General features: G+C 36.1%; 1 protein-coding gene across 1 annotated transcript in view; it reads left to right on the forward strand.

The window, feature by feature from the left end:
* WDR70 (WD repeat domain 70) overlaps positions 1–12921 on the forward strand; it is a 123796-nt gene that overhangs the window by 87310 nt on the left and 23565 nt on the right. The window contains exons 11-13 of the mRNA XM_064736540.1: positions 1643–1742; positions 7660–7744; positions 8782–8920. Coding sequence (XP_064592610.1) covers positions 1643–1742; positions 7660–7744; positions 8782–8920 — 324 coding nt within the window. The remainder of the gene's footprint in view (positions 1–1642; positions 1743–7659; positions 7745–8781; positions 8921–12921) is intronic.

The raw sequence follows: 12921 nt of genomic DNA on the forward strand, positions 1-12921 counted from the left end.
GTTGTTGGTATTTGGATTCCCCCTTTGTTTGTTGAAGAGTAATTTGTGGAGGGAATGCCTCACTTGACTCCTCTTAATGACTGACCAAATCTGCACATCAAAATAAGCTTGCAATAATTATTAACATCATCACACAAAGATTCTTTAGCTTTTGAACCAAATTTAGAACAACTATTCTTAAGAATAAACAACATTAATTACTTCACTAGTTTGTGGCTCTTACAAAATAACCCATTAAAAGAGTCTTAGTAAAGGGCATAGTTAAAAATTTGAAGATACATTTACTGAGGATTCCTTTGCAAGCCTAAATCAGTCTGTGTGATTGCATTTTGTGATCACATTCTCCTTTTGTGATCATATTCTCTTTTTTATTCTGTAGAAATGTATCTATTTTAATGCATAGTTTGGGTAAAAATCACTGAGCAGCTGCTCATTGTTTTGTTCTCCTACTGTTCAGGGTGGGATTCTAGGTCTGGTTTTGCTGCATGTTGTTCAACCTCTCATCTGAAAAGATACGCTTATATGCGTGAATTTTGTTTTGCTCATCACAACCATGAATTCAAGGACTTCAAGGTCACTAATTTGCCATTTTCTTCTCTGTGTTTTAATCCTCATTTTACAGAGGGGAAGATTAGATACAGTCATACTGGAAACCCTAAACTCTTGAATGCCTAATTTTACAACTCTGTGAATTAGATTTCTTTTACAAAAAGAGGGCATATGAGAAGCATAATTACCTAGGTATTAAAAAAGGAAATGACCTGTCTCAAATTTTTTTCTCTGTTTCTGTCTTTTCCCTTTATCCCTTCCTGTGTTTCCACTTCCTGTCTTGGAATCTTAGCTGAGAGTCTTGTTTTAGGTTGGGAAGGGGGAAAACTTGATTTGTCAAGACCATTTAAATTTAATTTGAGGTTCCTTCCCTATTAATAGATTTTTTAGGTATTTTACTAAATAATGACTTAATAATAAGAAGTGATCACCATACAGGAACAAAATGTGAACTTGAAGGTAATTTCAACCTTCCTTTAAGATTATCAGCAAAATCAGAATAATTAAAATAAAACATACATCGTTCCCATACTTGAATTTTACAGTACCTAAATGGAACACAAACTTCACAATAGAACATTGTTCTATTATGTAAGCCATGAATTTTGACAGGGATTAAATTTGGCAAAAGTAAATTTTTTCAGTCCTTTTCAGTCCTTTTCAAAGTATGTACTCTGTATTTTGGTAGTTTGAGAAACTAAATGCCTGCTTAGGGGAGTGTTGAGAACTGTCTTGGAATGTATTTTTATCTTAACCAGGCATAACTACCTTTGTTCCATGCTAGTGGGAGTTTTCCAAGAGCTTTGATGCTATGTAAATCTGTACTGTATATTTAAACCTATGAAGAATTCAAATCTTGCATTCAAGCTCTTGTTATGAAAGCATATTTTAAAACTAAAATAACATTTTAAAAAGTTTGTTGGAAATACTTAGCTACTATACCTCCTAAAAATGTAGAGGTTTCTGTATAGAATAATGAATAGCAGCAGAGCACAGAAAATGCTACGAAGAAATGTTTATCCCATTTGTTTAATTTGTTATTTGATTCGTAACTATAATTGATTTTGTAATGTTTTGTTTGTTTGGCGAACAGGTACATACAAAGTTCCACTGCAGACAAGCCCATGCTTCAGGCAGTGACACTTCCTGTTTGACATTTTCCTATGATGGTACTGTCCTTGCCAGCAGAGGAGGTAAGTGATTGAAAGAACCCTGTGACTTGTTGAATGTAACACGTTTTCAATGAAATGAAATGGTTCATTGAACGAACCACACAGATCACGTTAATTGTTTGATGTAGATGTTTGTGGTGGAGGTAAGGTAGTGAAATCAGGTACTAGTGATTCAAATACGAAATATTTCACAGTTTACTACTTTTATTTGATACACCATGCAATACTGTGTTCCTGAAAGAGAATTTTACTGCAGTTAAGAAATATTTTAAGACAACTTTGCTGATTGTATTACACAGTTCCTGATCTGTGTTCTCATCTAGCAGTAATAATACACTGAAAGGAAATCATTAGCTTAATTAAAAATAAAAAAGTCCACTTTTGTTGCTTAGTTCTTCCGTGGAAGATAAGAGCCTCTCAATAACACTATCTCTTCTCTGTACGTATTAATTCCTCATACACCTTTCTTAAGCAACATCTTTTGCGGTTCTAATTGAAATTTTTATCTAATCTGTTTTAAAAACATCAAAAATTGATGACTGGAATTGACTTTTCAAAATATACTTCAATGGCAAAAGAATTTGGAATGTTCACAGGACTGGGAAAACAGGATTGCATTGTAAACTTCACATAAAACTTTTATAAATGAGTCTTAGATAGTAGAAGAAGACTTGAGAAGGCAGAGATGTGTTTGAGGACTCATTAACTTCATTACTGGGAGAGGATGGTGTCTGTTGAAGACAGCTTTTCCTGCAGAAATTTGTCTGCCCAGTACTTTGCAGGCAGGTGCAAGCATACAAGCCAAGCTGTCTGGATAGAAAACAGCTGTAACCAGAAGCTCTGTGTATGCATTAGCATTGCCCCAAGGCCAAATAAACAGGCCTAGGGAGAGGCAGTATACATTTAATGCTGGCTAACACTGTGCCTAACATATGTTTAGAACATCTGGTCACTTTGGTACATAGACAGAATGAGATTACATACACAAAATACCAGAATGTAGGTGTTCATAGATGAAAAAAGCTCTGAAGCAGTGGATGTGTTTCCTAGCCAAGTAGCTTGCATTTTCTTTGCATCCTCTCTGTGCCCCTCTCCCCAAAGGGGGTAGAGTGTCTGACCCGGTGCATGTCTGTACAGTGAAATGCAGCTGATATTGGGTGCGGCCTCACTGATTCTTTGTATGTCTTGCCACATTTCAAAGATTCCAAATGTTGTTTCCCAGAACACATCTTTCAGAGTAAGGACTTCGTAGTCTTATCCTGGAAGGCCCTAGGCATATGGACACTAATGGCACTTGTGTTGTTTTGTAACTGCGGTTCAGGGTCCTGAGTTGAACTACTGTTCAGAGTTCTGCTGCCACTCTGCCCATCATGAATGGGTTGTAAGTGGTGAGGTAAAAGCTCTCAAGCTTTTTTGTCCTTACTGAACCAGACTTTTATTATGTGTGGACTTTCTCCTGCTTAGAAAATACGTGAACTGTGTGTCTTTCCATTCTGCACTAAGTAAAACGCTGTGTCTGTCTGCCAGTGGTGATTGCCCCCAAAAAATTCACACAAACATATTTCAGGAAATTTAGGGATAAACCTTGGCGTGCTTTTAAATAAAACAGCAAACAAAGCTATTACTTAGTGAGGAGTATTCACTACTGCTGTCTTGAAACCTCCATTTATGCAAATTCTCTTCTGTTTCACATTTATGAATGTAGACCACATAAATGACCTTTTCCTATTTTTATTGCCTGTGGCACTTTTACTTGCCTGCTCTTCCTCATCTGTCTCCAGTTTTTGTCTCGTGTTAAACAGACTTTCATTTACTCAGGTTTTATCTTCCACACACTGCACTAGGCTGTATAAAATGTTGATTGATTGTTTGCAGAATGTAAGACTGCACAGAACTTTGGCCACTCAATGTGGATAAAAGTGCTACCTTTGTCTAGTGTATTAAGAAAAAAAAGAGCTCTGTGTGCACTATGCTAGAAAGTAAGGAGGATTCATACCTTATTTTGACTTGTTTGGTTAGTGCTTTAATATGAGTATTGCTTTGGATCTGTACCAACAAAAGCAGATGTGGATCCAGCATTTGTAGATTAACACACCTGCCAAGTGCTGAGGATCAAAGAGGGGATAGTTGTTTGGGGCATGGGAACTTTCATTGAAAGCCTGATGGACTTTCCTGCATCTGATGTAGATCTGTGTTGGATATGAGAAGATGAGGCATGGCTCAGCTGCAGGCACAAGGGAAAATAAAAACCTAAGGAGCTGCTTATGAAAGTTTCCAGTGCTATTCTTGTTGGATATTAGGTAGTAACTTGACAGAAACTTAAGAAAGTGATATTTCTGCATGCTTGAAACAACAAAGGGTAGTATTTGTGGAACATTTTCTTTGTTTAGCAGGGGAGAGATAAGAATTAGGATTGGACTTGAGGTCTTTCTGTAAAAATTTTTAAAATCTTTTTTTGACTCTTGATATTTTTTGTTGGTCTTTTTTTCTTTTTAAATTTTACTTGTATTTCTTTCTTCATTTTGAAATTGGTTTAAAACATAGAAATATGTATGCTCAAGGGTTATGCAGCAGCATGTATAGAGACTATTTTGTGTAGTGTAATAACATATTGCTCTTCACAATAAATCCAAACATTGGCATTTCAAAAACCAGATGGGTTTTTAGAAGCTTAGAAGCTGAACACTGGTGTTCATTCTAACCATGGCAGAAATACATTTACTAGTTTTAATAGGCATATTCAGGTACGTGCAACACTTGGAGCTGAAATGCATTATGAAAGTCTTCTGGTATCCTTCTTGCTATATGTTTGTCCGTACATTCCATATGTTTAGAGAGGATAATGCACTTATTTGATCAGGCTGATATGGATGCAGGTGATGCTGAGAAGTGTTCCAAATGTAGGTATAGATTCCTCGATTTGTGACTTCCTTCACAGGATCTTTGGCTTTGGTGCTAATCTTTGATGCTTCCAAAGGTTGCTCTGTAGTTGTTGCAGCTCCTCCTGTAGAACCAGTACAGAATGCATAAGGTTGTACCTTGTTCTGTGAGGTGTCTCTCACAGATGTAGTATAAGCCTTCATAGAAAGGCTGAGAGTTGATAAACATATTCTGGTAAGCTTGTTATTATGTGTTCCCAAAGCTGTAACTTTTTAGAATTCCCATTTCCTATGTTTCTTTGCCTCATTGATCTCTGTGAACACTTTCTGTCATCGAGCTTTGCTTTCAGCAGAGGACTCCCTCTTTCTAAACAGAGTGCTGCTGACTGTAGGCTTTGTGAATTCCTGGCAGCACTTTTGCTTCTTTTGGGACTATGTGCATTCATGTGCTTGTCTCCTGGTCAGTATCTTCTGAAAAGAAAAGAAAAAAATCAGATAAAATCTTTATAGTATTAGTGCTTCAGCCTTATTTTGACTAAAGGGCATTTGGAAAATTCCTATCTTTGCTCACCAAAGACTGTTTTTCTAGGACCTAATTGTTACCTCTTGATAAATCCGTGCTCAATACCTTTGGCGTTACAGTGTCTTGACCTGATTGTGTCAGTCTTGAGCCTGTTTATTGGTATCCTTATTAAAATGGTGAAAAATAGTGTTTGAAATGCTACTAAAAATGCTATAAAAGCTTTAAATAAGCCTGCCAGGCTTTGGAGAAGTCTGCCACGAAGAAAAAATACTGAATTATCTGAGTAGACTATTTTGAATATTCATACTGAATTACACAACCTCTGTTTATATGCTTTTGTTTAAGCATAACTATTTTTGTTCATGTATAAAGTAATTAAAAACAGATCACAACTGCTGCAGTTCTGTTAAAGCTGCCTCCTAAGCATTGATAGAAGGATCCTACTGGGAAAAATCCTTGGTGCTGAGGAAAGGCAATATTCTGTGATCTCGGTGACAGTGATTTCAACTTGAAATGCAAATTAGATTTAGGAACCAATTTGCATTTGCACACTGGGAGTTTTAATTAGGAAAACTGAATTGGAGCAAATTGTTAATGATGGTAAAGTTTCACAGCATTAGCAAGTCAAGTCATTCTACTAGCATTTTCCCCTCTCCAAATACTTACTTTTCTATTTCTAAACTATTTCAATTTAAGACAATGTTGACTTGAAATCAACCCTAAATTTGAGTCCTACTAGAGTCTTCCAAATTTTTTTAACTATCCTGTTACATTTTCCTGCTAGCAAAGGAGCTATAGCTACGTCTGACTGCATTTCTCCTGCTAAAACCTGGCAGCACTACAGCTTGAAGATCATGTCAAGGCTCATTCCACTAGGAACAGAACAGCCTTGGCTGCTAGCCGTAGATCTGTCCCTATCCAGGAGATTTGCAAAGTGGCCAAATGCTGTCCTTTGCATACATTTATAAAGTGCTGGTGCTTTAGATGTAACATCTCGATGATAAGGGTTTGTTTGGTTTGGTTTTTTTTTATTTTTCTTGGGGGGTGGGAGGGAGAAGGGACGGCTCATTTTACAAGACTAAATGCTTTGAAGTACTTGGGATGGAGTCTACTGGGAAACAATAAGAAAACACATATTCCCAAAACAGGGACTCAACATTTTTCTTTCTTGTCGTTTTTTAGCTTCCCAATGAACAGAAATATACTCTACTCTAGACATCATTTATTTAAGTTGTCCACTTCTTAAAAATATTTTGTAGTAAGCAGTTATCCTAGATTTTAATATAAACATACATGATGTACGAGGCCACACATTACTGCTTTCCCTGTGAAGGGCACTGCTGGCCTTGATTTCTTTTGTTACTTCTTTTAAAAACATTTTATTTCCAAGGCCTCCTTTGAGCTCTTGAGCTCAAAGGCTATGAATCCACAAAATACTTGTAGATAACCAAATTACTTCCCTGCAAGGTTTGTACTTTGGAAGGAAGCAGATCTTGCCTCCTAGGTCAGAAGGATTTTGTAACTTTTTGTGTGGATATTTTTAAAGGGAATTGTTGCTTAAATGTCCTTCTTTTTACCCTTGAAAGTGCTGAGGCACTGCTGTCAAATGCTAGGACGTGTCTAGGTGCTTGCGTGAGGTACTTCAAAGCTCAAATTATGTAACTCATCTCATGCTGGAAATATGTGTTCCAGAAGGACAATCAGAGAGGAGATGTAGATGTCTCTGAGAATAGCTAATTAATCTCTTTTTTTTTTACCCCTGTTCTCATTTTGTTAATATGTCATAACTTTTCAAAAAGGGATAAACAACCTGACTTTTACTGGCCTACAGTCACACCATGTTTATCAAACACAGATGAAAATTGCTACAAATCTCTTTTTGTAACCTTGATTTTGGCTTTTATGGCTAAAGGTAATGTGGTGAAAATGTTTCATTAGAGTATGTGTGGTTTCACTTGCTTCCCTTCACCCGCTTCCCTAAGGATTTCTGACTGATTCCAGGGCCTCTTCTCCATACTGAGATAGCAGTTTGTTGCCTGCTAAAGAAGGGGGAAGACTTTCATGTGCTTTTCATGTTCTTCTTGATTGCATTTTCAGGACAGGTAAAAACCACACATATAAAACTTGTTTAGTTTTTGATCTAGACCATTCATGGCAACGTTTTTAATTTCTTTAGATATCTTGAAATTTGCTCCTAGAAGCAAAACATCAATGCTCACAAACAATGAATAAATTAGTGATTGAGGAATCTGATTCCACTGTGAATAGTGGTTCTTGATAGGAGGGATTACCCCAATAGAATTGAGCCATTGAGGAGAAGTTTCTGGTATACTGGAGTGCTGCATATTGAGCTTCTCAACCTTGCACTGTCATAGTCACTTACCAAGGAAAAACTTACAAATTGTTCCCATTTTGGATGCTTCTATTATGTAATTTTGTTCTCCTTCTCTCTGAATTAGAGAGTGAAATTTTCTGATGTGTGTAAGTTCTTGACTTGAATTCTTTATTGCTAACCTTTGTCTCTTCTGTTTCATAGGAGACGATACTTTAAAGCTATGGGATATTAGACAATTTAAAAAACCTCTTAATTCAGCAGATGGACTGCCCAGCTTCTTTCCAATGTAAGTATTCTAATTTATTCTAATAAAGTATTCTAATTTATTATTCAGCAGAAATAGCAGTATTTTTGCTGAATGGAAGAGTTCTGCTGGAGTTCTTATCAGTTGTCACTAGGTCCACAGTTGTGCAGAGAGGACTGTACAAGGAGAACTGTGAAGTGACAATTCTCATCTATTTTAGGGATTCATGTTGCTTTAAAAGATCTTACTTTTGTGATACTTCAGTCTCATATGTCTTAAGTCTAATTAGATTAGTAACATTTCAGGAGGAGGCCCTTATGTGTGTAATGAGATATAGATGTAAATCTTATTCTTATTTAGTCTGTAATTAATAAAAAAAGAGCTGAATGAAAAACTAGACATAACACGAAGGTACATGATATGAATTCAGGTTACAGTGTCAGGAGTGCTGGTTTTGTTTTGCTGTATAGTGCTAAGTATTGTTTTCAATATTTTTATTGGTCTGATCTGCATTTCTATTGCTGTAATGCAGCCAAATCCCCTAAGGACAGTTTGTAATTTTGAAATAAGATCTTAGAAAGACAAGTCATGGACAGCTCAATCTTAACTGCAATTTGTAACACAGAGGAAAAATAAACAGAAAAATATTTTTGGCCAGTGTATAAACACACCACCTTGCATCACTGAAGAATGTATCATCAGCAAAACCAGATTTCATGATGAGCACATTTTTTTACTTAAGATGACAGCCAGATTTTAAAGTACTTTTTTTTTGTTGTTTGTTTCTTGTACTGAAAAACTTGCAAGACTTTTGAGTGGAGGAGAATTTTGCTGGGAGGAGGATTTTTATTGAATCTACCAGTTTTGCACATCTTGTGCACAACTGTAGTAAGAATTGTAACAGATAACTCTAATTGATAAGTACAGCAATAAGTGACAGCTCACAAAATACTTTTCAAGTTTTGTCTGGAAAGGACTAAAAAGTAGAAAAAATTGTTTTAAGGAGTGCAATTTATATCTAAGTTCTTGATATGTTAATTATTTATCTGCCCTGTAAGATTCTTTGTTTTCTTCAACAGGACAGATTGTTGTTTCAGTCCAGATGATAAGATCCTTGTCACAGGCACCTCTGTCAAGAAGGGTGGTGGCAGTGGGAAGCTGTTTTTCTTTGATCGTGAGACCTTCCAGAAACTGTATGAGATAGAAGTTACAGATGCGGTATGTATTTTAGTTTAATCATCGCTTCAAAACATGAATGAAATCATATTCATATGCTGCTTTTTCCTTATACAGGTCATTACCTACTAACACTATTCTGATTTTCCTATTCCACGATTAAGAGATAGGGCTAGAGTAATCTGAATAATTGTTTCAATTAAATAAAAAAGAAATCCTAGGACAAGGTGTTTAGGCAGTAGAGCTTCCCTGCTCTGGTGTTAGCATTGCATTTCTCAAGGATTTCTGTGAACCCTTCTAGATCTCTGAAGTGAGACACAAATCCTAAAATATGTTGGTGTTTATTTGTTTACTTCACTAGTTATCATGATGAAATGGCTTACTGTGACAAAACTAGTTTTTGTTCATAAGACCAGATTAGTGGTTACTTTAGAATGTGTCTCTAGCTTGTCTAAATGCAACAATTTGCTACAAAAAGAAGGCATTATTAAGAAATCCATCAAAAACACTATTTTCACCAGTTACTACAAAAACCTACAGCTGTGAACCTGTTAGACAGAAGAGTCTGTTCATGGCTTCAGCTGGCTACCTATTCCCTTGTGCAGAAGGGAAAAGCTCAATACCATAGGTGAAAAAGTCATTTTACTCTTGTGATGTACAAGTAAACTTATGGATGATAACAAACACCCATAAGGTGTGTTATTTCACCCATAGGAGTGGATGAAATTACAACAGAATTGCCACTAATAAGTATGTCAATGTGTGCTTATGTCCCTTTAGTTGTTGGAGTATTTCAGGTTATTGATTTTGTCACTTTGTTTCAGAATACCATTTTCTCCTTCTGCATATTTTTTAAGCAAGCACAGCAGGTTTTCCCAGCACAGCAGACCAAACCTCCTTCTGCTGGATGTTGTTTTCACCAGCTTTGTATTATCTTGTCTTTTCAAATACCGCTTTCTCCATTAGTCCATCCCAAGGCAAAATGGGATCTGCTTACAGATGGATTTCTTGTATCTATAGTTTTGGTGGCAGCTGTCTCGGAAATTAAAAATGCTGAATTCTTACTAAAGTAGAGAACACGTGTTTTTTCCTGGTGCAGAAGAACACCTGTTTTCATCTTAAACATATAACCTAAATAGAACGGGGTTTTATATGACTTTGGAAGTTTAACTTACTTCTAAATAATTTCACCAAATAAAGCAGAAATTGGCTTTTATGTTTTTCTCCTGTGTAACATAACAAACCACAAACCAAGCTAAACTCATGAGAATTTCTAGGGGATTTTTATTTTCTGATAGAAGCTTTATAACCAAGTATTTATAACTTTTTTCTGAGAGAAAACATGAATGCCTCAGTATCTCCTCTGAAACTTCATGACAGAGAAGAGGAAAACAGCTACATAAGATAAAGTGGAAGATTTTTTTTTAGGAGCTCTCCTGCCTGTGGGCACCAAGACCAAAATAGTTTCATAATTCCACTCATAATGAATTTGAACTCCTTAGACCTGAGTGTTTGGAGGTGGTCATGATAGCTTCTCCTTTTAGTAATGGTCATGTCAGTAACAGTGTGCAGAAACTTCACTTAAGCTCTAAGGCTGCAAGAAGGAAAAGCTTGTCAATGGTGGATCCTGTATCTCCAAAACCATTTAAATATTGAGAAATACTGCTCGCCAGTCTTTTTATGCATTCAAAGAAATTTTTGTTTTCATTTGGTAACTTTGTCTTCTAAGTCTGGAAAATTAAGGGTCTGTTTACCTGCCAAGATATTTTGTGCTGCAAGGGAGTCCACAAAATATTCCTTAGCTCTCAGTTTCTCTTAGAATCAAGAGCTAAATTTCTGTTCTGTGTTTGAAAATGCAAAAGAGACGTAAAATGGAGACCCAACAGTAAGAAACTGTCAATAAGCAATTTCATTGGGGCCATTAATATAGTAAAATTTTAAGTATGTGTACAAGTCTAAGCAGGTTCATAATTTTATACTATAAATTTGTATAGGTGCTGATATTTATATAGTACTTTTTAAGACTGTAGTAAATCACTTTGATCTATAGAGTTTTAGTGCTGCTGGCTTTCTTCATTTGTAGTTATAAAATTTAAGACTGTCATTCTTCTGCTTTGCACAGTGGAAATGAAAATAATGGAACTAAAAGGTGAAGAATTTAGACAAATACTGATCTTATGACATAATTTTCAGTGAGTCAGCGTACCAATACCTGTACAGGTCTGTCTAGCTTATAACTTTAACTCTACACATCTAAGGAAAACACATTTTAGCATATCAATCTGAATCTAAAAGAAGAAAAATTCCTATAAGCGGTTGTACAAAATAAAAGCAGTATATTTTTTCAAGGTCTTTCTACTGTTTGTATCTTTTGGCTTTTTCATTAGTGTTCTTTACTTGTTCTTCTCAAATTGCTGTGTTTGATGAAATATAAACGCATAAAGGCATGCTAAAAGCAAATGAATGTTCAAGAAGCTGGCTTTTATGTTCTGTAAGCAGTAAATGCTGTTTGTTGGAAAGATCATTGGTCTGTAAACTGGGAGATTAATATCTTGTGTGTAGTTTATCAAAGCATTTTTTTCAGCAGTGCAGTAATTACTTTCTTTTTACCGGCTGCTTTCCTAGTTTCCATTTTTTCCCTTATACTCTCAAAAATAGCATTTAGCATTAGTGTAATTAAAGATAAACACATAATGTTATCCAAGACTTTAGTTTGTTTTCTACAACTCAGTGTTACACTTCTTTACATTTTCCATATTACCTAGTACTGAAATACATAATTTTACTCTTTCTGTTTTGGGTTTTTTTAGGTATCACAGAGTTGAAGTTATGCTATGCTATACGTGTAATAAAAGCACAAGTGCGCCAGTGTCTGTCTCTGCAAAGAGCCTGATGTGCTCTCATTTCTAATGAAATAATTTCAGTGAGATTTAGTCCATATTGCCAAAGAAAAAAGGCATCTTTAGTAACTTTTTGAAGGTAATAGTGTAGCAGTTTAGTGGTAGAATGTATAAAATCAGAATAACAGAAAATCTACTGAGATTTTCTCAGTATAGTATAAACTATTCATGTGTTACTTTTTTAATTTCACAAGGATTTTTTAAAGGGAAATGCTAGCAAGCCTAGAAAATTGAAGAGCAGTAAAGGGCAGTAAACATTATCTTAACCCTCCTTGGTAAATAGCCAGTGAAATTGGCCTGTGAGTGAACTTGGTGGGTAATGAGAAAATATTTAATGGGAATGTTTGACCAAAGCTGTGTTTGGCATTCCTTTCCATCATACCACACAAACCTTTTTTCACCTTTTCTTTCAAGTTTTCATGGGAAAATCCATTACTGTTTCAGAGCTGATGGAGTGAAACTTTGTGGTTCTACTAATGGGCTAGCAGTCTGATTAGTTTCTGCTGTTGTGGCTGGGTACAGAATATTAATTTGCTTTTTTCCTCTGGTATTAGTGTTTTGGGTTTTTTTGTTTCTCAGCCACAATCTATGCTTAAACAGCTGTTTGAATAGAACATCAAACATCAAACACTTCTGAATGCCGTCCCACCATGTAGGCATTGGGACTTCTGTAGAATTCAAGCTCCTTAGATAAATAGCAATGCTTTTTGAAGAAAACTAATGTCAGAAGAGCTGGAGACCACAGGCTCTGTCTCTGGCCAGTAGCTGGAGGAGGTGTGACCAGGACAAAGACAAAATTGTTGGTTCTTCTCTGACCATCCTTTCTACTTTCAGTGACTGCTGTTTTCGCGACGTCTTGATGCAGATAGTGGAATTTTGCAGTTAATAGCACTCAGTGAATTCTTTCTTTCTTTCCCTGAGTTTATCAAGGAGAGAAATCACCCATTCTGCAGGTTATGGCAGGGTCCTTTACTTACTGCAGGTTACATCAAAATTACGTTGGGGTTGGAACTCCTGCCTCCCACTCTCATAAGAAAGCTGGTGCTGTGTGTACAGTGCCCCAGCCTTGCTCTGGCTCAGTGTATACTAGTAAAATTGGAGATTTTGAGGGATGTGTACTGCAACAGTGGTAATGTTTACTAA

The sequence above is a fragment of the Zonotrichia leucophrys genome, chromosome Z (assembly GCF_028769735.1).
Source record: "Zonotrichia leucophrys gambelii isolate GWCS_2022_RI chromosome Z, RI_Zleu_2.0, whole genome shotgun sequence".
Classification (NCBI taxonomy): Eukaryota; Metazoa; Chordata; class Aves; order Passeriformes; family Passerellidae; genus Zonotrichia; species Zonotrichia leucophrys.